The 23,180-nt window shown below is 44.6% G+C and overlaps 1 protein-coding gene across 1 annotated transcript in view; it reads right to left on the bottom strand.

Moving 5' to 3' along the window:
- LOC115660503 (transmembrane protein 189-like) overlaps window positions 1-4,993 on the bottom strand; it is a 69,910-nt gene extending 64,917 nt beyond the window's left edge. The window contains exons 1-2 of the mRNA XM_030581975.1: window positions 4,987-4,993; window positions 4,401-4,517 (exon numbers count right to left, since the gene is read on the bottom strand). Coding sequence (XP_030437835.1) covers window positions 4,401-4,517; window positions 4,987-4,993 — 124 coding nt within the window. The remainder of the gene's footprint in view (window positions 1-4,400; window positions 4,518-4,986) is intronic.
- Window positions 4,994-23,180: the final 18,187 nt, after the last annotated feature.

Below are 23,180 nucleotides of genomic sequence, written 5' to 3'. Positions count from 1 at the left end.
GGACCAGAAATTCAAAATCAAATATCAAAGCTTTGGTATATTGGTTTTGAATATAATTGCTTGAATGAGTATCGTCTTATACATAACAGCCATAATATGCATGCTGAAAATGAATTCAGTCAGTCCTTGGGGTCTACAAAGCTTACAACCCAGGCTCCCACGGATTGAGAGAGAACCCGTGTGTCTGCGTGCATGCAGAACATGACCTTGATTGCACAAACAGGTGCACTTGTACTGACCCTTTCACATATATTGAGTCCCACTGGCTTCACCAGAACTTAGTGTAGGTGTAAAGGTCTGTACTACTTATCCACTTGCAGACTGAGAGTCTGCATTTCTAAACTGGGTCCTAGCTCCATGGAGTACCACACCTTTTCTTTGAGATCTGCCATTGAAACAACTTCCAGAAGTGTGACACCCCCCCACACACTGATCCAAACTGCATTTTTCCAAGGAGGAGGAGTACTGTTTCCAAGTTATATATGTAATAGTGGTATTAAACAAAAATAAAAGTTACACCAAAAACTTCAATATTCAAAGAGAGACTTCACAAAATAGCATTTTTACCTTATATTTATTCAGCTGCACACTCTCCTATTCTGGATATATATTCAACCCAGACTTCTAGCTGCAGAAAGAACTTATCACCATTTCTTGATTGCTAGGGCTCACTCTTATGTTTTAGTGACAAACATGTTGCAATTACAATTGTATTGTTTTAAACTGCATACATAAATTGGTTACCACTCTGAAACCTAAAAATGTCACTGTTCAAGCCTAATTAAGAATGATTTTACTATTATATAATTACATCTCAAGAAATTTTTAGGAAAATGGACATAGATTTAGTTGTGCTATTCACATTAACATTAATGGAAGTCATGCGGCTCAATCCATGGCACACTGTGCCAAAAATATACCCTCTAATATCCATCCACAAACATGACCTTTTCATTATAAAATACAAGGTTTCAAAACCAGTTGAAAAATTAACCCTTCAGACCCCATCTCCATTAAAACTACAAACATCTTAGCAATTTGCTTTTCATGAAATAAACATATGGGTACTCCACCATATGGGATCTCTTTTTAATGAGAAACATACACAAACCTCTTCAGAGAGTGTCAAATTCAAGGCATTTGCTCTCTCCACATTACTGAAAGTGTCATCATTGTCTCCAGTGACCAATTCTGAGCCAAACCCAAAGGTCTCTTCACTCTATTCATTCTCCTTGATCTCTTACCTACCTTAACATCATGGATTGCCTTTTTACAAAGACACTCCCCCCTCTTTGGGCTTCCAGCACAGTGTGCGCTATCACTCTACTTCAGGACTACTCCTTCAGCATTTTCTCTAGCTAGGTCTCATCTTCTCATCTCCCCACATCTGTAGGTACCCACAGGTTCTCATTTCGGTCTCCTCCTTCAATGCTAATTATGGAGGTGAAATATCCACAGTTAACATGCTGATACAATACTTATGCCACTAAGTCCCAACTCCACCTCTCCTCACCTGTCAAGTCTTTCATCAGTGACATCTTTCTGAAAGTCCTACCATTACCTTAACCCACTATGACAAAAGCCAAATTTCTTAGCCTCCATCCAAAACCCTCTTCCTTACTGCACTACTTACCTTATCACTGTTATTAAAGCCACTACTCTCCCAACCATGCAAGCTTGCAACCTTAATGTTCTGTTCTCCCTGCTGTCTTTCAGCCCATTTCCAGATTCACACTCTTGCCAAGTCCTGTCACTTCTTCCACTATATTTAAATATCTGACCCTTCCTCTCTGTACATTGTGACAAACCCAGTCCACGTTATGATCATCTCTTACCTCATGATCTGCAATTACCTTTTGTCCTCCTACTTCACCTGTTTATCCAAAACATTGCAACTAAGAACATCATCTGGCATTCCAACCACTTTGCCTCTGTTCTCAACTAACTTTACTAGGCCTTCCACCTATCAAACATATGCTCTTTACTCTCAAATCCCAAGTCCTGCTCGAGCCTACTTCTCAGCACTCATTTCCACCTTCACCCCGGACAGAAGCCGGAATACCAATCAATCCTCTCTCTGTAATGCTCCCCTTGTCTCTTCCACTTGACCTTTCTATTTCCATGTTGTCCCCTCCACTTTGAGCAGCTTCCCTCTTTCTCCAAGCAAGCACCCTCACTCTCACTCAAATTCGTCCTCAGTGCTTATTTCTCTCACTTACACTTCAAAGGCTGATCTCTTCTCCAAAGCCCTCAGTTCCTGATCCTCAGTCAGTTGTGTGGTATCTGCCTAAATTAGATTACGCGCTCTTCAGTGAAAGAGCCTTATCTTCCTATGCAATTGTAAAGTGGTATATATAACTAATGCACCATATAAATGACAGTAACTTTTCTATATCTTCAACATATTTGGGACTGTCCAAAAAAATAAAATAAAAAACTCAACCTGAAAATACTGGCCACATAAAACTTGAGCAAGTGTAACACTTAACTTGAAAACAATTTATCAAGTGTTTGTTAAACACTAATCTGTTAGAACAAACAGTAATTTGCTAACAGAGTCCTCCTGAGGCCAAGGGTGGGGGAGAGAGAGAGAGATTGAGGGAGTGCGTATACAGCTCATTTGATCAAGGCCAGGGTATACCACCACATCAATAGGCCTCACCCATGACTCCTGGGGCAGACCACCTCTTTGATTGAGACCACAGTTCAAGCACCATTCAACCCCATTCTCTCTGTCAAGACTGCTGACAAGGAGACCAATTAGTGCTAGGTTTTGTCATGTCAACTGTCATTCAAATAGACTGAGATCTCTAAGGCTGTGTCTAAACTGCCACTTTCAGCACTAAAACTTTTGTCATTCAGGGGTGTGAAAAAACACCCTCCCCCCCAGCGACAAAAGTTTTAGCGCTGAAAAGCACCAGTATAGACAGCGCTTTACCACTGAGAACCATGCTCCCAGTGATAAAGCTACCACCGCTCGTTAGGGGTGTGGGGGGGGTTATTGCCCCCGGCAATAAAGTGCATCCACACTGCCCATGTCACAGTGCTGCCACGGCCGCACAGTAACGTGGTTAGTGTAGACATACATTTCATGTAGGCTACTGAACAACCTGAAGATGGCAGCCAGTCACTACCAACTTGTCTCACACTTAAGGTGGCAAAAGGCCTGGTGACTTTTGGTTAGTAAAAAGGAAATGTTAGCCAACACACCATTTGAAGAGCTACCATATATGTGATAACAAGCTACCATTCAGCTCCACTAATCTGAATTAATATCCTATAGAAGACACATTAGCAACACTAGCACTTAAATCATTCCTAGAAGAATCAAAGTAAATGTACCAGTGCTAGACCAAGAATGGAAAAAAATGCCTAAAATTCTCACTGAAGATGCAGAGTCCATCTAGTCAAAATTTTCAGGAGTGATTAGTGATACTAGGTGTGAACATCAGACAGCAGGAGCTCAGACCCCTTCAGACAATCAGCTTGGGCACCTAAAATCACTGTTACTTTAGAAAACTATCTTTTGTGCCTAGACGCTAAAGGTTATTACCACAGAAAGCGATTACAAGGTGAAAAATATGTCAAATCTGTTTTCCAAGATAGTTTACTCTGTGCATTTGACAGCACTTTACGGAGATAGTCAGTTTCCACTCTAGTTGCCTGGTCCTTTCAGATAGCACAGAAAAATGTTTTCAAAAGATTGGAAAACATGATTGTAAAACCACAAAAGTTAATGGGGGACTCGGAGGCAGCTATAATACCCAAAACTACTTTTAACTCTTTATTTTTAAATTAATTAGATTTGGTATCCCTCTATCCCAGGCCTGAACATTCATTCCTAACATGATATTTAAAGACTTCACCTTAACACTGTCACTTCTTCATATGTTGTTCTATTACATTTTTACAGAGGACATGCAACAATGCAGCCCTGTCCATCTAGCTGTCACCTTGAGTGTTTCACTCAGTCCACTGAACTGAAAAGCAGCCACAGTCACCTAGATGGGCTTGGATCGAAAGCAAGGATATTAGATGATGAAGCTAAAAGGTGCCAGGATGAAGCAGAGCACCAGTCTGGGCTCAGGGAATGGCCAGATCAGTGCAATCTACAGTAAACACCGACAGACGAGTGCAGCACCTGAGGAGGCCCAGCCACTTTCCGCAGCCGTGGAAATCAGTGCGATCGGGGCGAGGTCCCGGACCGCCACATTCGCCCCGGTCTCCGCGTGGCTCCGGACCCTTCGCAGCGCGCTGGTCTATGAACCGAATGAGCAGCAGCAGCAGCGGCGGCGGGGGGGTGCACGAGGAGATTAAAGCGCGCCGGAAAGCGGGGGACGTGACGGTACCCGCCCCTCTCTCCCGCCATGTCCCTGCGGGTCGGGGGCGCGCAGCCTTACCGGGCGCGTAGAGCTGGGCCAGCCGCCGGGCCCCTCCCCGGCCATGGAGCGGTGCTTGAGCTCCAGCTCGCGGAGCAGAGCCGCCGGAGCGCGGGCCCAGGGAAGGAGGCGGCGGCGCTGCGGAGCAAAGCGAGGGGCGAGCGCCCCTGGGAACGCGGCAGCCCGGCCGGGGAGCGCCCAGCGCGGCGCCGCCCTCCCACGAGCGGCCGCACGCACACACCGGGCGGGGGCGTCAGCCCTGGGGAGGGTCCCGCAGCCCCCCGGGTTTCCCCCCCGCACACAGGGGAGCCCTGAGCAGCCCCCGGTCCGTGTCCCCAGCCCGGGGCAGGGGCAGTGCTCGGGGGCAGGGGAAGCCCCAGGGGAGCCCCCGGGCTCTGCACAGACGCGGGGGGAGACTTGGGGTGTCCATCCCCGCGCCCTTACGGCTCCCGCATCCCGGGCTTACAGTGCCTGGGGCGGAGACAGGCTGCGACCTGCCCTGCGGGGGGCACTCGGCTCCTGCGCGCCCGGGGGGTGCGGGCGGCTGCGGTGCCCCGCTTCGCTAGCTGGGAATGTTCGCCCGCCCGCCCGCAGCCGCGCCCCTCACCTGCCATCCGGCTGGTGCCCCCGACCCCGGCTGCTCCCCTTGCCGAGCCGAGCCGTCCCGTCCCGTCCTCCAGCGGCCGCTCCCTGAGCCGAGCCCGGCCCGGCCCCCCCACGGCTCGCCTGACACCTCCCGGCCCAGCTCGCTGCTGGGCTCCCGCAGGCCTGCAGCTCCCGGCTACACGACACCCCCCCCCCCCCCCAGCGCTGCTGCGGGTAATAACCCGGGTCTCCCCGAGACAGGGCTGGAGCGCAGGGTTTGGTTATGAAACGCTGCGACTAGAGCTCCTGCTCTGCTGTGTGGGGACCAGGCTGTGGGCAATGGCCTGCCTAGGGGAAGGAGATATTTGAGGGGGGGCATGTTCTGTATAGCTCTGTCACCCGCCCCTCTTTGCAGCAGGCCTCTGAAATATGGCAGCGGCCTGGCTTGGAGGTGTATGTGTTGGTGGGGAGAAATACCATTTGTGGATCATCTGTTCAGGTTTGGGAGTGATTATAAACTACTGAAACAATTCTCTCTTGTTAGGAACCAGAGGGCTCCTTCTTGTGTCATAGCCATCCTCTAGGTACAGCTTTAATTCAGACAGTTGCATTTCTCCATGCCAAAGGCTGGAAACTCCTATTTTTCCTCTCATTGACATAGTTCTTTGCTATGAGTACTGGGGACTTGTTTAAATAGACCAAAACTAGTGATCATTACTAATACTTATCATGGACACAGTACTTTCAACTCCTAACTACTGTACAGAGGTACTAATGAATTTTAGCACTTCAGCAATCTCCAGAACATGGCCTTCACCATTTCCCATGCTTAGGGTGACCAGATGTCCTGATTTTATAGGGACAGTCCCAATTTTTTGATCTTATATAGGTTCCCATTACCCCTCACCCCAATTTTTCACATTGTTGTCTGGTCACCCTACCCAGATAGGTCCACATTAGAAGTAATGGTATCTCAGCTGGACCTCAGTAGTCATCTCAGATCAGCAGCAGCTGAATGATAACAGACAAATTGGTTTGAACTTGACCTTCTAACTAAAATCAAGTGTAGTATTTTCTAGTATCAAGGGATTACATTTTATAATGTATTGTATTCTGTAGGATATTTCCATAAGGAAAATCAACTGAGTGACCTTTTAAACCAAGTCGTTCCTTGCTCTCTTACTATACCTTTGTACATTAGCTATTCCTTTTATTACTTAGCCCTTGCACTGCAGGATTTCATCCTCCTTTTCTCTGCATAGTATGTCACAGATTGCAATATTCCTTAGCCTAGATTTAAAACATTTTAACCACATCTGTTTCTGTGGTTCTAAATTAAGCTCACATTATTCTTTTTTTCCTCCTACTAGTGGATAGTGTGACAAAGTTCATCCTCTACCTTGTTGGGTCCTGCGCTTATTGACAGATTTGCTCACCTCAGTGATCTTCCCCACAGTCTGGATCAACTCCTCCTCTGTCTGATCAGGAGTTGGGAGGTTTGGGGGGAACCTGGGGCCCACCCTCTTCTCCAGGTTCCAGCCCAGGGCCCTGTGGATTGCAGCTGTCTATAGTGCCTCTTATGACAGCTGCAACTCCCTGGGCTACTTCCCCATGGCCTCCCCCAAACACCTTCTTTATCCTCACCACAGGACTTTGCTCCTGGTGTCTGATAATGCTTGTACTCCTTAGTCCTCCTGCCTCTGCCTCTCAGCTCCTCTCACACGCTTCCTCACCTGGCTAGAGTGAGCTCCTTTTTAAACCCAGGTGCCCTGATTAGCCTGCTGTGATTGGCTGCAGGTGATCTAATCTGCCTTAATTGGTTCTAGCAGGTTCCTGATTACTCTAGTGCAGCCCCTGCTCTGGTCACTCAGGGAACAGAAAACTACTCATCCAGTGACCAGTATATTTGCCCTCTACCAGACTCCTGTAGCCCACTGGCCTGGGTCTGTCACAATAGTAATACATCACAGGTGATCAAATGTTTTCAGATTCATTGAGATCTCACCTGGTCCTCTGAAAAAATAGCACTCAATCCTAAAGTCAAGGAGTTGTATGAAATTTAGTGATCTGATATCTACAGGAATCAATGGCCGTTTTGGGGTTCAAATCGTGTGCAATTCAGGGGCCCAATTATCTTGGCAAGTTCATATGCACTACTTCTGTTGCCTTCACTGGGAATTGCACACGTGCAACTGACAGAATAATCAGGCCCCTGAAAATTTAAGCTGGTGTCCCTAAACACAGCTACTGTATTTTTAACTCATTGTTAACTGCATCTGTGGCCTCAAAGCACCAGCCAGGAATGTGCACTGGCACTCAGAAGGGATTTTCTCCTAGCTAATGCTCTCTTGTTTCAAATGGGATATACACCCATCTATAACCTGCATTGTCTGTATTTAAAACATAAACTTACCTTATATTGTATCTAAGTATTTCTGTTACCATGACATCAAGCAAGAAAATAAACATTACTCTCCACAGAAAATGAAATGCATGGTAACAGAACATTTTAGCAAGTCTAGTGACAGACTCGGAGCCATTATAACAGATTATAGGAGATAAATAAAAAGATTGCTTTTGATAGTCTGAAATGAAAAAAAAATAAATATTTTGCATACAGAAGGAGAGAGAGCGAGAGAGAAACCATTTTCAGATAATCTGTCTGTGTTCCAAGCAAATGACAGAAATGGACTATGAATTCACAAACTATGGAATGGGGCTGGAAAAGAAACTCTCTCTATATTTCCTACAAATCAGGTTATTTCTTGAAACACAGGAACAAAGAATCCAAATCCAGAATACAGAGAGAGTTATTATTATCAGTAAAATATGTATTGTTGTGGTTCTCAGGAAAGAGAATGTTAGTTCAGTTATTTCATACCTGATATTCTTAGACATTTTAAACCCCAATCCTTCAAGTTGGGTTTACTCAGCCACCCACAGAGGTGTGTGACAAAATATATAACATTAAAATAACTAGAGCCCTGTAGAGATACAAAATTTGTATTCGCATCTGATCAGCAAACATAGTCTGTGGATATTAGGTGGATAACTGCAGCTTTTCAGGGCTCTAGATATAAAATCTGGATCTTCATCCACCCGTGATCTGCAAACATGGTCTGCAGATATCTGCATCTGTGGATATAAAGTGGATGTCTGCAGATTTGCAGGGCTTTAAAAATAACTTTGCCTAAAAGCTAAAGGTTGCTTGACTATATCTGTGATTAAAATTACATAAATACACATGATTCAATGTAAAATAAATATATAAACCAATATTCAAAGTGAACTCACATAATGACAGAAATCAGACATTTCAGAGGTATACCCTTAAGCAGGCTAAGCATTCCAGAATCAATCTGTCAAAGTCTATTATGTTAGAGTAGATGAGATAAAGCCATTGGTTTGCAACGAAAGAGATTCTAATTCTAGTCCTAGCTCCTGTACTTGTTTGTAATAGATGTTAAATAACTTCTAGTGATAATTCAGTAGAAGTCCTGCTATTAGATGGATATAGGGGATAAATTAAATATCTTAAGCCTTGATACAGGAAAGCAGTAAATAACATAAGTACATCTCTATTCAGGATAGCAATTAGGCCCCAGTTCGGCAAGGTGTTTAAGCATGTGCCTACCTTTAAACACATGACCTTGCTAAATCTGGGCCTTAAGTACATGCTTCACTTTAAGCATGTGCTTAAGTGCCATTGTCTGTAATTAAGCGTGTACTTAAGTGCTCTCCTGAATAGAGATCCTTTCCTGAGTTGAGGACTACCCTCCAGACCTAAACAATTCTCTGATTTTCCACACCCTGCTCACTTGTAACATTACACTAAGCAGGGCTTTCCAAGCTTCTTTGGTCTCATTCTGTAAAAGCCTCCCTTGGGCAGACGAGTCAGAGACGTTATTTTTAATGAGTCCCTCCCCTTCCACCCAAATTCTGCCCAGTTCAACAAAGTAAAATAGACTCGGCCCCACACAACCTGATTTGAATTATTTATTTTTTAGAGTTGTCCATCTTAGAGCTGAATTAGTGAAACATCTTTAACTGAGCCAGGAGGCTGGACTGTCATGTTGACGTTCTCATTGGGGAAATGATGCTGTAAACACCCATACTTGATTCATGTGCATGGTCTCTTGGTTGCCTAGAGTAATGCCCATCTGTTTGGATGGCATCATGCCCACATAAGTTGCCCCAGAGAATACGTGCTGGGCCATGATTGGTTTAGGTAAGTGTTTCTCAAACTGGGTCGGTGTCAACCTCTTTTGGGAAGGCCTAAGAGAAAATGAAACAAAAATTTTTATTTTTTATTTTCAATGGATTGTTTTCATTTAACATTCAGCAAAAACATCACCATGTATTGAATATTAAATATTTAATATTCTGTAGATGGTTGTGTTAATTCCTGGGTAAATATGGCCCAACAAGAAGAAAAAATGAATAAGCACCCCTCTCCTGATTTATAAACTAGATTTATAAACACCTGCACCATCTTTTTTTTTTCTAGCGGAAGGTTTTCTCTGTTCCTTTTGCAAAAGCCTTTATATCAGGGAAGGGCCGACTATTTTGCCATACTAGGGATAGCATGCTGTGCAATGTTTGAGAAATCCCACTTTACATTATCATTCTGCATAGCACTGCAAGCACCGTTCCATCTCTAGAAAAGAAACCAGTCTCAGAAATGAAGTCATGTCACCTGCTGACAATTAAACCAATCACTTTTGTTGATACCTAGTAGTACTGTATGTGCCCCAAAAATGATACAGAGTATAGTGGCAGGCGACTTTTTTGTGTTCCTAAATTATGATTCAGGCCCAAACAAGGACCACTTCACAAATATAGCCCCCCCCCAAAGAAATCACACACACACACTCATACCCTTTATGTGTGTGGTGTCATGAAAGACTTAAAGCCCTTTTAATTTCATAACAATTGCCAGTTCCCCAAAGCAAAATAACTTTCATATAGTGACATGGACAGTACAGTGAAGTTATTGTCCAGCACAGTGCTCTATAATTCAACGGGGCAAGAGGGAGGAAAGTGTGTCCACCCCCTTTCTAAATTCAAATACATTGCATTAAGAGAAGCTGCTATTACTTAAAAATAAAAAGAAAATGATCCCGATCTTTTTCATTTGAGAGACAAAATCCTTTTCATTGCTGCATCCATGATCTCTGACTCTACTGTTTTGACACTGTGTCAAGATGCTCCCACTCCGCTCTAGGTTTCAGATCACAGTTGGAGTGTCTTGATACAGTGTTGAATCGGTAGTGGCAGCAAGTCTCAGAGCAGAGTCAAAGAGCCTCAACGCAGCACTGGAGCAGGTAACATCAGCAAGCCCTTTCCCCTCAACTAAAGCAGGAAGTGCGGGGAAGGAGAGGTGGTGGTTCTTTTTTTAAAAAATGTTTATTTTGTTGCTCTTTGACCAGAAGCACAGGGTTCAGACATGTAACCACATGCCCTTTGCAGTAAGATGCCAGAAATACTCTTCTCCCAGCACCAAATCGCTGTTAAAAAGAGTGGAATAATAATAATTTTCTTAAAAGAATTAAATGTAGCATAGGAACAGGAATCAAGGTACCAAGCCTCTAAAAACCAGCCAGCATTGCCGGAATGCTGCATTAGCAGGACCAGATTGTGCCTTGGGGCACTGGCCCTCACTTGGGGATTGGGAATAGCTGCACCACCTCAGGGGGAGCTGCAGGGGAGATTGCCTCAGGAAGTCCCTCCTGGGGCTCCCCAGTGCAAAGGAGGACTGACCCATCCCTTCCTGTTTGAAGCTCAAATTTCAATCCCCCACTAATCTGACTGAGAACATGAGTGCACAAGGGAAGCTTCATACGAATGACCATGAGATTCTAGCTACACCCATTTCTGAAATCTGTGATTGTTCTAAAATGGTCATGCTACTGAACGGCAGCTCACCCGCGGCCAACCGCATCACAAAGCTTGGCGTGTGGAATTTTAAGCACCAACAAAGACATGGGGTTTGATTCAGCCTTCAGAGAAGGTGCAGCAGCTACTGCCCCTCTTCGGCCCCTACACAGGACCAGTTAGTCTCATGTTCATGTAAGCATGAATCCAATTTCACCTTCCCCATCCCACCCCAATAGCCTGTTCAAAGGCTCTGTAACATCCCAGGGAGCTGAAGGTGTCTCTGTGCAGCTGCTCCACACCCAAACATCTCCCACAGGGGGCACAAGTAGAGCCAAGGGGTCTATGAGGGCCCTCCACACCAGGGCGAGATTCACCCCTAGAGAATAAGTAACTGCCATAATCAGCATAAGGAACAAAGCATAGTGGATGAACACGATTATGTTTTGTGTGATGAGTTACAGGATTCAAGCAGGAAGGGATGTAATTGATGTGATATCTTTAGACAGTACTGACACACTTGATAAGTGACTCACAAAATCTTGGCAAAATTATTTCCCATTGACTTGGTTCTGGATGCTGCCATATATGGGCATGAGAAATGGCTAAGGATGGCAGACAAAGGGTAATGATGCAATGCAGCATATTGGGTTGGCAAGGTGGCAAATAGCATGCTGCCAGGATCAGTTGTCAACAAGATGGGTTTTTTGTTGTTGTTTTTTGTTAAAATCGTTGTTAATTATCTTGAAGAGATAAACACCATGGTAAACAAACTCTCAGATGACAATAAAGAGGTGCTTGTGAGGGTACAGAACTAATGGAAAGGGACCTAAAGACAGATAGAAAATACAATTTTGTCAAAGACAAAATATTTCGTGTGTGTGTATATATGGGGGGTGGGGAGTGTCAGTCAATGGGAGTGAGCTATCCAGAAACCTGTAATGCTGAAAAAAACCAAACGGCAGCAAATTGTGTCAGCTTGTAGCACAATGTTGTAGCAAAAGAGCCAATATGATTTTGTGGCCTGCATAAACAGATGTGTCATGGGCCCACTCTTAGAAAAGGGGCTGGAAAATGCTGAGCTCCATTTTTTTCAATGGGTGTTGAGGGCACACCACTCCTTGAAGGCTTGAGCCATGTGCCATGAATAAAGGAGGTGATAGTCTCTTATGTACTGCTGAGACTACACCTTGAATACCAAGTACAATGCTAGTTACTGGCTTTTTGGTACCAGAATGATAGCAGTACCTGGAGAGGTATAGGTGGATGCAATAATAATAAGAATCCCTAGCTTTTATATAGCATTTTCATCAGTAGATCTCATGTAACCAGATTGATTTATGAGGAAAGATTAGGAAACCGGAATGGTCAAATTCAACCTTGGTGCAACTTTATTGACTTCAGTGGAGTTATGTGGAGTACGGTGTCCAGTTTTGGTCACCAATGTATAGAAAGGATGTGGAGAAACTGGAAAGGATCCAGAGGTGAGCAACAAAGAGGCTGAAGGAACTGAGTATGTTTAGTTTGGAAAAGAGGAGATTGAGGGTGGACCTAATAGTGGTCTTCAAATACTTGAAAAAGATGGAGAAAAGTTGTTCTCTCTTGCCACAGCAAGCAGGAAAGAGGCAATGGCTTCAAATTACAGCATTGCAGATTTAGATTAAATCTCAGAAAAAACTTCCTAACTGTAAGACCAGCAGGACAATGGAACAGATGCCTAGGGAAGTGGTAGAAGCTTGTTCATGGGAGATTTTCAAAAGGAGGCTGGATGGCAACCTATCTGGGATGGTTTAGACACAACAAATCCTGTATCTTGGCAGGGGGTAAGACCGTTCTGGTCTCTTCTGACCCTACGAGTCTAAGCCTGCCTACATCAGGCAGTGGCCACACTGTGTGAAGTGAACCTGTTCTTTTCATAGTTGGGTCAAATTCACTAAAATCACTGTAGAAGCGATGAATTTGCCCTCTGTTTTATTGTGCACACACGTATGTTAACTATTAAAGCAAAAATAGAAAAAAAAATGTACAGAGATACAGTAAATGCTCATGTATTGGATTTGACTCATCAAGTAAAAATATGATTGAGTTTTAAAAACATATATTTTAAAAATTAAAAATTATTATTTAAATCTATTCAACAAAACAGTAGTAGAGAATATAGTTCAGTGGTTAGTGCAAGAAAAGGGGAGATGGGACTCCTAACCATTTTGTGCCTTAGTTTACCCAAATGGGGATAATAATTACCTTCCTGTGGAATTATGGGGCTTAATTAGTATGTGTAAATTCTTTGAGATAAAGGTGCTATTGAAGTGCAAAATATTATTATTATTATTATTATTATTATTAAAAACCCCAGCTTGACGGTTGTGAAGGATAACTTATTGGAGGTGTCTTTCTAGGATTCTAGTGTTGGTAGAATCCAAGGGTTTACCCTGGTCTTCCATTATGGTCTGCCCAGAACTGTCTATTCAGAATTAGTCACATCCATCTTTGGTGGCAAATGATCTTTGGGAGCACTTGCCCTCCTGTACCTTGACAAGCAGTTATCACCCAATGCTCCTCTGGCTAGAGCAGGGACTGGAGGAGAGAGAAGTTAGAGAATGCGTCTGCCAGGGCACAAATTAAAATCTTTACAAGTAGAGACTGGATAGAAAGTCTCAGAATAGAATGAATTATGTATTTGAACACTTAAGATTTTCTTGCTTTTATTACAGCATGGGGTCTGAACTCTGCTTTCTTCCCTGCACTTTATTACAGGGTTAGAAGCCCCACAGTATGAAACTTGCCGTTTGAATTTTGAAGCACCTATATTGTCGTGCTTTTTATTTTAATATTTGTCACCGACAGTGCCGACAGCTAAAAAGTGCTGCCTCCCCGTGGTGTGATGTGCGGGATTTTCAATAGAGCTACACAATTGCATCTGCTAAGTGCTTGCGGGACTCACACTGCCAAAGCCCGCAAATTGCCACATTCATTCCACTGGGCAGCAGCCAGCCTGGCACTGAGGTGAACTGCATTGGAAAAGGGATTTGCTTGCAGGAGGGACATTTGCCTAAATGGCTGATTTCTTTGTAAAGTCCTAAGCCATTGTCTTTAGTCATTTCTACCAAACAGTTCTATACTCGCAGCTTTTAAGAGCTGGTGGGAACTTTGGTGTTGTTTACAGTTTATTTTATTTATTACATATGTTGTTGTTTTTTAAAATCTGTGTTATCCCATCCCCAAAATTTACTGACCAAAGAATTCATGGAAGTAAATGGTTCTAACGACAGTACAGAATCGGCATACATTACTCTTTCCTCTTCTTCCCTCTATATTCTTTTATTTTTTCAATTCTCATACTTCTATCTTAATGTATGGCAAACCTATCTTGTTTGCGTTCTAGCTTCAAATCAATACTATTGTGTAAATCATTTGATGTGCACAGCAATGTTATGCACTGTGACAGTTACACTTGGGGTATCAGGAGAGTTATTTGTATCCCCTGCCTACCTCCTTTGTCTTATTCACATGTCAAATACAAAAAATGATGCCAACATAAAGGTCCATGATGATAATTGTCAGAAAAAGACTTGGCTGAGGATTGGTTTAATGACAGCTGAACGAATCATTGGGAAATGCTTCTTTCATGGAGCCTAAATCATACTTAATGTGCCAAATTCATCCCTGGGGGAGCTCCACAGGCTTTAGTGGAGTTACTCCAGGAATTAATTTGGCCCCTCTGCACCTCATTGCAGAAAAGACAAATGATTCTGTAATGGTTGTACTGCTGAACTTTGGTGTCCTTTATCAGTGTATGTAAGAGGTGTCAACTCCGCCTGCACAGACTTGGTCGGCCTTTACTTTTGCATTCTGCAGTTATACGAGAGAGAAATTCTCCAACCATTTTATATATTTTGTTCCTGTCTTGAAGGAAATAAATTCTATGAAACAGATGGAAGTATAGGCCCAGATCATGTTCTACATGGGAAAATGCCAATCAGGGGACTGAATAGGGAGGGACTCTCCATTCACAGTTTCCTCTGTATTTTTCTGTCTGGGATCAAGGGGTTCTTCCCCAAAACTTGCAAATTTTGGAGATCTATCAGATGGCCTGTGTCTCTCCACTTCCTCCATAGTGGCCTTTGATTAAGAGGAACTCAGCACCTGAGTCTATTTGAAGTCAATAGACTTGTGGGTGCTTTGTACTTCTAAAAAAATCAGACACTACGTGGTTCATCTTCGGCACCCAGAATTATTGGACATTTGAAAATTTACACTTAAGTGACCTTCTCATGTCAGTATCAGAGTCTGAGTCAGGATCAGAAATCAGGAATTCCTGCTTCCTGGTGCTTAATCCACTAACTCTCACGTCCTGGACTTGGAAAGGTTGATAACCTTTCAACAAAATACAATTCCTACTCAATGCTATCAACATTGCCGAAAGACAACTGCAAAAGACATCTCTGGAGAAGACTCCCATTACCAGGGCTATGCCGGAGAATAGTGAGAAACTTGCAGCTGGTTCGAAAGACATTAATGAGTCTCTCTTGGATACAAAATATTTGTTCAAACACCCTTATGGACAAAGTAACACAAAATTGAGCAAAACACTGTCAATGGGGAGCTCAGAGGGAATGAAATGCACCAGCAGGGCTCAAATAAGGAGCAAAATGTCATTTCTGAGCATGGAACTGGGCAGAAAGCAGAGTCAGTTTTTCAGGCCCAATGTGCAGCTATTACAAGGTAGGCATGTGTGTCAGCTTTGCTTTTAATCTTTATTTTTCATACTCTTGCTTCTTTCCCTGTTGATCCTTTGGGACAATGTACAATGCAGGGATGTTCTTGGTTCATCACATAGTTTGGCATCTCCTTTTCTTTTAGTTTTCTATTATCATATTATGCAAAATTCAAGAATAATTTTCAACAGAAAAAATATTTTACACCCTTCTAAATGTATTTAAAAAACCTGTAGGCATTTTAACCTCATTTTGCCCCCGAAAACCCCCAGCACAAACCAAAACAAAAATCCCCAACATATTTCAGACTTGGTTTTGAGCAGACTAGATATACAATATCACTCTCCAGCCTCAGGCCCTGATCCTGCAAGCACTTACTCAGAGGCTTTGCTTTATGCATGTGAGCAATTCCACTGAAGTTAATAGAACCAGTCGTATTCTTAGATGTTTGCAGCATCAAGATGAGAAATGCAATTTGCTGCCATTCATGGGACAGTAGTGGGGGGGAGGGTAGAGGGAAAGGAGAGAATGCCCAGAAAGCAGATGAGTTCAGTATCTTAAAAATTGGAGCTACCCTGCAGAATTAAAACATCAGACATTCTTTCTGAAAGACTAATACGCAGCAGAGTTTAGTTTCAGCTTATAGTTTATGCCCTGTCTTAGTTCTACACACCTTAGAAAAAGGTTGTTCAATACTTTATGGTACATTGGATTTGAATTTGCTGAAGAAAGTAGGTGCCCTCTTCTATCAGCAAGGCTCACTTCCCCGCTGAGATGGATGTGTTAAAACCTAGTCTCAGATTTGCCTCTTCCTAGCCACCTGCCCTAGCTATAAAGATCACAACAAACGTGGGCAGTGTGAACTCACAAGTCCTTCTCCCCCTTTCCCAGATAATCACTCCCAGCCCAGATACTCTGAACAAAAGGAGATCACTAATTCCTAACCCACGGCCTGTGCTCTTAGCACAGACTCTCAATAGAAACATTGGCAAACCGCAAACCCCATCACACATGAAGACACCTTTGTTGGGGGGAAGTTGGAAAGGAGCAAACACAGCACTGGAACAGAACACCTCTAGCAAGCACAGCCACAGGCACCCTGCCCCAAATGTCTCTCAGCTGCCACCACTAAACAGGGCCCCTTTCTTTTGGGAGTGGTCCCTGCACTCTGACAGCAATCCAGGAAATCAGGCAGCTGGTCTTCCTCCAAACCGTGGAGAGCTGCAGAGCTGTTTCATCTCATTGTGTCTCATACAGTGGGTAGCACCATATGTGCCAGTGCTGCAATGCCTAAAGCTGCAGGAGGTAAGTGAAGAACCGAGTGGCAGCCTTTAAACTCTGAACTGGCCTTGTTTTTGTTTGCTTTAGTCAGAACTAGACCATGACACTGGATTGAAACAAAAAATGTGCTTGGTATTTTAAGCCATCATTTTCATGACAGTCACTGCAAAGGGAAAAACTCACCATGGACTCCCCAAGCATTCCTGATTCCGGTGAAATGTGACAATGCAGATGTTGCCTCTCTCTCTGTTTCACTCATCATCCCTTTTTCCATCCACCATCTGTTAGACTCCATTGCCTGGCTCTGCCAGCAGAAAGATAGGAGGCAATGCATGTGGTTTCATTAGGCTGCAACTTCATTCACTTCAAATATCTGGGAGTACCCAGCAATACATCGCACAGGGCAAGACATTTTCTTCATCATTTCCACAAAATCCCCAACCTGGTCCCAACCATCCCACTGCTGGGACCTCACTGCCAGGACCCCACAGCCTTACCCACATATGACATAAAAGGGGGCTACAGAAGGAAGGGGTTGGCTCCCCGCTGTACGAGACATAGCAGTCCCAAATCCCCCTTCCTCAGCTCTCTTTCCTTTACGTCCTTTCCCAGTCCATTTTATCTGGTAACCGTAGCTCTTCCAAACCGAGTACTCGCACTGGACATCTGCCGCAAGTTCTGCATCCTAAATTGCAATGTTATAACTTAATCCCCCACCCCACCCCACCAAGTCCCAAACCTGCTGTGGGGAAGGCGAAAAACTCTACTCTGACCCAGTTGATATTGTGGTGTAGGAAAAATTCCTTTCCAGCCTCCAGGGGAAAAGAGGGACTAGTGTAGTGCCCACACTGATCCTTTTGCAACCTTCATGGGTGGATGGGTGAGTGCTGCCAGCCTGAGTTGGGTGACAGAGAGCTCCTCTAGGGGTATAAATACTCCCCCCACACACACACGCACACACTCTCCAGGCCAGCAGGAAGGGCAGTGCCCTCCCCTTGACACTGAGCTGTGGTGAACACAGCACATTCTGCAGTAAATGTAGCCCCCGTCTTCAAACTCTGAATGTTTTCAGCACTAAGCATGAAGTGCATGAGATAACATCTGATTAACCCTAAAACCACAAGACACCTCACATGGAATGGGGTTCATGTGTCCTTCATCTTCAGCATTAGTAAGGCAAAGTGTTCCTGGTACAAACGGAAGTGATTTACCATTTCCCTTAGGCCTGGTCTACACTACGCGTTTAAACTGATCTTAGCAGCATTAAACCGATTTAACGCTGCACCCGTCCGCACAACGAGGCCCTTTCTATCGATATAAAGGGCTCTTTAAACCGGTTTCTGTACTCCTCCCCGACGAGAGGAGTAGCGCTGAAATCGGTATTACCCTATCGGATTAGGGTTAGCGTGGCGGCAAATCGACGTTATTGGCCTCCGGGCGGTATCCCACAGTGCACCATTGTGACCACTCTGGACACCAATCTGAACTCGGATGCACTGGCCAGGTGAACAGGAAAAGCCTCGCGAACTTTTGAATTTCATTTCCTGTTTGCCCAGCATGGAGCTCTGATCAGCACGAGTGGCCATGCAGTCCCATATCCAAAAAGAGCTCCAGCATGGACCATACGGGAGATACTGGATCTGATCACTGTATGGGGAGACAAATCTGTTCTATCAGAGCTCCATTACAGAAGACAAAATGAGAAAGCATTTGAAAAAATCTCCAGGCTATGATAGACAGAGGCCACAGCACAGTGCTGTGTGACAAGCGTAATGGAAAGCCAAAGAATCAAATGGATGCTCATGGAGGGAGGGAGGGGGTACTGAGGACTCCAGCTATCCCACAGTCCCCAGCAGTCTCCGAAAAGCATTTGCATTCTTGGCTGAGCTCCCAGTGCTTGTAGGGTCAAACACACTGTCCGGGGTGGTTCAGGGTATAGCTCGTCAATTTAACCCCCCTCCCCACCGTGAAAGAAAAGGGAAAAAAATTGTTTCTTGACTTTTTTATGTCACCGTATGTCTACTGAATGCTGCTGGTAGATGCGGTGCTGCAGCAATGAATAGCAGCATCCTCTCCCTTCCCCTCCCTGGTGGTAGATGGTACAATATGACTGCTATCCATCGTCATCATCAGCCCGTGAGTGCTCCTGGCTGGCCTCAGGTGAGGTCAGCCGGGGGCGCCTGGGTAAAAATAGGAATGACTCCTGGTCATTCCCAGTAGATGGTACAGAACGGCTGGTAACCGTCTTCATCATAGCAACTGGGGGCTGAGTTCTATCAGCCCCCCCCCTTCATGTCTTAAGAAAAGATTCTGTCCTGCCTGGACTAGCATAGCAGCTGGAGGCTGCCTCCCCCTCATTTTATCTCACTAAAAAGTCAGTGTTTCTTATTCCTGCATTCTTTATTACTTCATCACACAAATGGGGGACACTGCCACGGTAGCCCAGAAAGGTTGGGGGAGCAGGGAATCAACGGGTGGGGTTGTTGCAGGGGCACCCCCCGTGAATGGCATGCAGCTCATCATTTCTGCAGGATCTGATATGGAGCGGCTGTGCTCTCTGGTTCTCTGATACACTGGTTCTCTAGTACACTTGCCCCATATTCTAGGCAGGACTGACTCTATTTTTAGATAAACCATAAAGGAGGGATTGACTCGGGGAGTCATTCTCATTTTTGTCTTTGCGCCCCCGACCGACCTCAGCTAAGGCCAGCCAGGAGAACCCATGACAGCAGCAGATGGTACAGAACGACTGACAACCGTCATCTCATCGCCAATTTACAATGGCACAGCCGACGGTACAGAACGACTGGTAACCATCTCTGCTACCTTGCAATGGCAAATGAATGCTGCTGTGTAGCACTGCAGTACCGCCTCTGTCAGCAGCATCCAGTACATATATGGTGACAGTGACAAAAGGCAAAACGGGCTCCATGGTTGCCATGCTATGGCATCTGCCAGAGCCAATCAGGGGAAAAGGGCACGAAATGATTGTCTGCCGTTGCTTTCACGGAGGAAGGAATGAGTGACGACATTTACCCAGAATCACCCGCGACACTGTTTTTGCACCATCATGCATTGGGATCTCAACCCAGAATTCCAATGGGTGGGGAAGACTGCAGGAACTATGGGATAGCTATGGGATAGCTACCCACAGTGCAACGCTCCGGAAATCGACGGTAGCCTTGGTACATGGACGCACACCGCTGAATTAATATGCTTAGTGTGGCCGCGTGCACTTAACTTTATAAAATCTGTTTTACAAAACCGGTTTATGTAAAATCGGAATAATCTCGTAGTGTAGACATACCCTTAGTCTCATTACAATAGCAGTAGCTTTATAGCATGGTCACTTGCACACTTCCCTTAGCCCTCTTCTGTGGCATGGTTATATTAATATCTTTTGTGAATAAGTCAGAAAACATACAATGGAAGCTATATCTTTTGCAAGCAACATACATATTTCATAGCTTTCATGCCCAGAAGCCAGTTTCTTGAGGATACTGTCTATAAATTGCAAATGAAAGAAGATGAACGTATTTATTACATTACTTCCAACCAAGAAAAAAAATGCTGTCTCTAAACAAACACCTGAAAAAAACACCTAGTGTATGTTGCTCAGATATGCCAAGTTTTGAAGGCTTTCCTGCTTGAGTATTTATTTGTGATGTAAGAATCATGCTGGGGACTCAGGTACCTCTTCAGCTCACATAAGGTTTAAGAGATAGGGCAGCATAATTGGTGAATTCAAAGTGACTATTTGAGCTTAAGTACGGTGGTTGTACTTAAAAGTTTCTTCTGGTTTGAGGTGCAGCAGTGTTTCCCACACAGAGCATAAGAGATGTCTCTGGAACTGTTAGATCCCTAAGCCATATTTTTTCATATATTATTTGTTAGGTGCGAAGGGTGGGCTCTGTGCTGCACAAAACTCTAAATACCAATAAGCATTCTGGGGGCACCAGGAGAAACAACATTTAGCAGGTGAATTCTTGCATTTTCCCAGTTACTCAGCAAATGTATTTGCATCCTTTCCCCCTTTTAAAGTCACTTTTAATGCAGAATCTCATTACTGAACATCAAGTGTGTGCAAATAGAGCTGGACATCACTAGTGAAAATCTTTGCACAAAATTTCATCACCAGCAGGGTTCATGCGGGCTTAGCCTCCCCAAAATTTTGCTTTTAGGTTAAAATTTTTCACAGGCCAGTTGGTGAAATCCAGTTCTAGGTTGAAATTTCACAAAGTTTCATGTAGAGACAAGACAAGAGGCTGACCATGTAGGTGCACAGGTGCCATGGAGGCAGAGGGAGTCAATGCAGGCACTTCCTCTACTGCATCACTGGTAGATGGTATCTGTTCCCCTACGGTCCAGCAGGATGTGGCAGAGAGTGGTCAAGAAGGTTTGTGACTTAGGTGGAATTTTCAGCAGCTAGAGGAAAACAATGAAGTTGAGGCTGAAGACATAAAGGGAGTTTAGTTAAGTGGTAGCAGATAAACCAGCCTGTTTCCCAACAAGACCCCCAAGTGAACTTGAAATAGCATCAATTCTCATGTGACCTGTACACTATCGCTGCAGAGCCTCGCCATTGCTGTTCTGGATCCTGCTCTCATCAGGAACTTTTGAAGATCTCTGGGCAATGTCTGTTCAAAACCTGGCAGCTGCCAAGGACCTACAGGAGAGGTACCAGAGCTCCAGGATGAGAGTTAGTAGTTTTCAGCATATGAATACCAAACTAAATTCACAACAATTGGATCCTGCGTGCGTCTCACTGGGATACCTAAGTATACCTATTCCATTCTGACCATGTGCAGTAAGCAGAGCTTGAGGAATGGGTTTTTAGCTTGGCACATCTACACCAAAAGAGAAGATTCTCAACACGGTCCAACAAACCACTGTTTCTGGACAAAACTGAATGTTTGCTCATGCCTCCCATTACCCTGTCTAGCAAATGCACGTTATGCCCTAAAATGTGGGTGAGACAGCAACTGAGATAGCTTTATGAATAAATAGCCAAATGTAGGTGTAGCCAATGGCTGTATAGAACCTGTACATATGTCTGCTTTCATTATCTGAATATCTGTAGCCAGAGGACATTTTCCACAATTCTGATGTAAGGTGATATAACTGGGGTTTGATACTGGAAGGCTCCCCGAAAGGGAGGGTGATTGAAAGGGTCAAGTCTGGCCTTGCCTTAGGAATGTGGATTGGAGGCTATACACTATTGCAGTGGTTCCCAAACTTGTTCTGCCGCTTGTGCTGGGCTGGTTTGTTTACCGGCTGTGTCCACAGATTTGGCCAATTGCAGCTCCCAGTGGCCACGGTTCGCTGATCCAGGCCAATGGGAGCTACTGGAAGCAGCGCGGGCCAAGGGACGTACTGGCCACTACTTCCAGCAGCTCCCGTTGGCCTGGAGCAGTGAACCATGGCCAGTGGGAGCTGCAATTGGCTGAACCTGCGGATGTGGCAGGTAGACAGACTGGCCCACCAGGGGTTTTACCTGCACAAGCGGTGGAAGAGGTTTGGGAACCACTGCACTATTGAATTGATGGATTAGGGTGCTGGAGGAAAGAACGAGTAGATGAACTGCTCTATAGCAGAGAATGGCTGCCTGGAAGGGTGACAGATGGTTTGGAGAACAGAGGGAGGGAGAGCAAGCAGCAGGGCAGCCTGCCATAACCTGGGAGAGAGAGAAACAAAGCTAAGGGGGCTGATGTGGTCATTGACATGTAAGATTACCATAAGTGTCCTTTAGCTTTTGTAATTTACACACTCCTGGCCTACATTACTGTTGTTATTTATTGGTTGTGCCTTGGGGTACGTCTACACTATAGGATTATTCCAATTTTACATAAACTGGTTTTGTAAAACAGATTGAATAAAGTCGAGTGCACGCGGCCACACTAAGCACATTAATTCGGCGGTGTGCATCCATGGTCTGAGGCTAGTGTCAATTTCTGGAGCGTTGCACTGTGGGTAGCTATTCCGTAGCTATCCCATAGTTCCCGCAGTCTCATCCACCCCTTGGAATTCTGGGTTGAGATCCCAGGGATGGGGCAAAAATCATTGTCGTGGGTAGTTCTGAGTAAATGTCGTCAGTCATTCCTTCCTCCGGGAAAGCAACGGCAGACAATCATTTCACACCACTTTCCCCTGGACTGCCCTGGCAGACATCATAGCAAGGCAACCATGGAGCCCGTTCAGCTTTTTTTCTTACTGTCACCCGTATGTGTACTGGATGCCACTGACAGAGACAGTACTGCAGTACTACACAGCAGCATTCATTTGCCTTTGCATGACAGCAGAGACGGTTATCAGTCGTTCTGTACCGTCGGCTGTGCCATTGTAA

Source organism: Gopherus evgoodei, chromosome 12 (assembly GCF_007399415.2).
Source record: "Gopherus evgoodei ecotype Sinaloan lineage chromosome 12, rGopEvg1_v1.p, whole genome shotgun sequence".
NCBI lineage: Eukaryota > Metazoa > Chordata > Testudines > Testudinidae > Gopherus > Gopherus evgoodei.
This window is presented reverse-complemented; position numbering and strand designations above follow the sequence as displayed.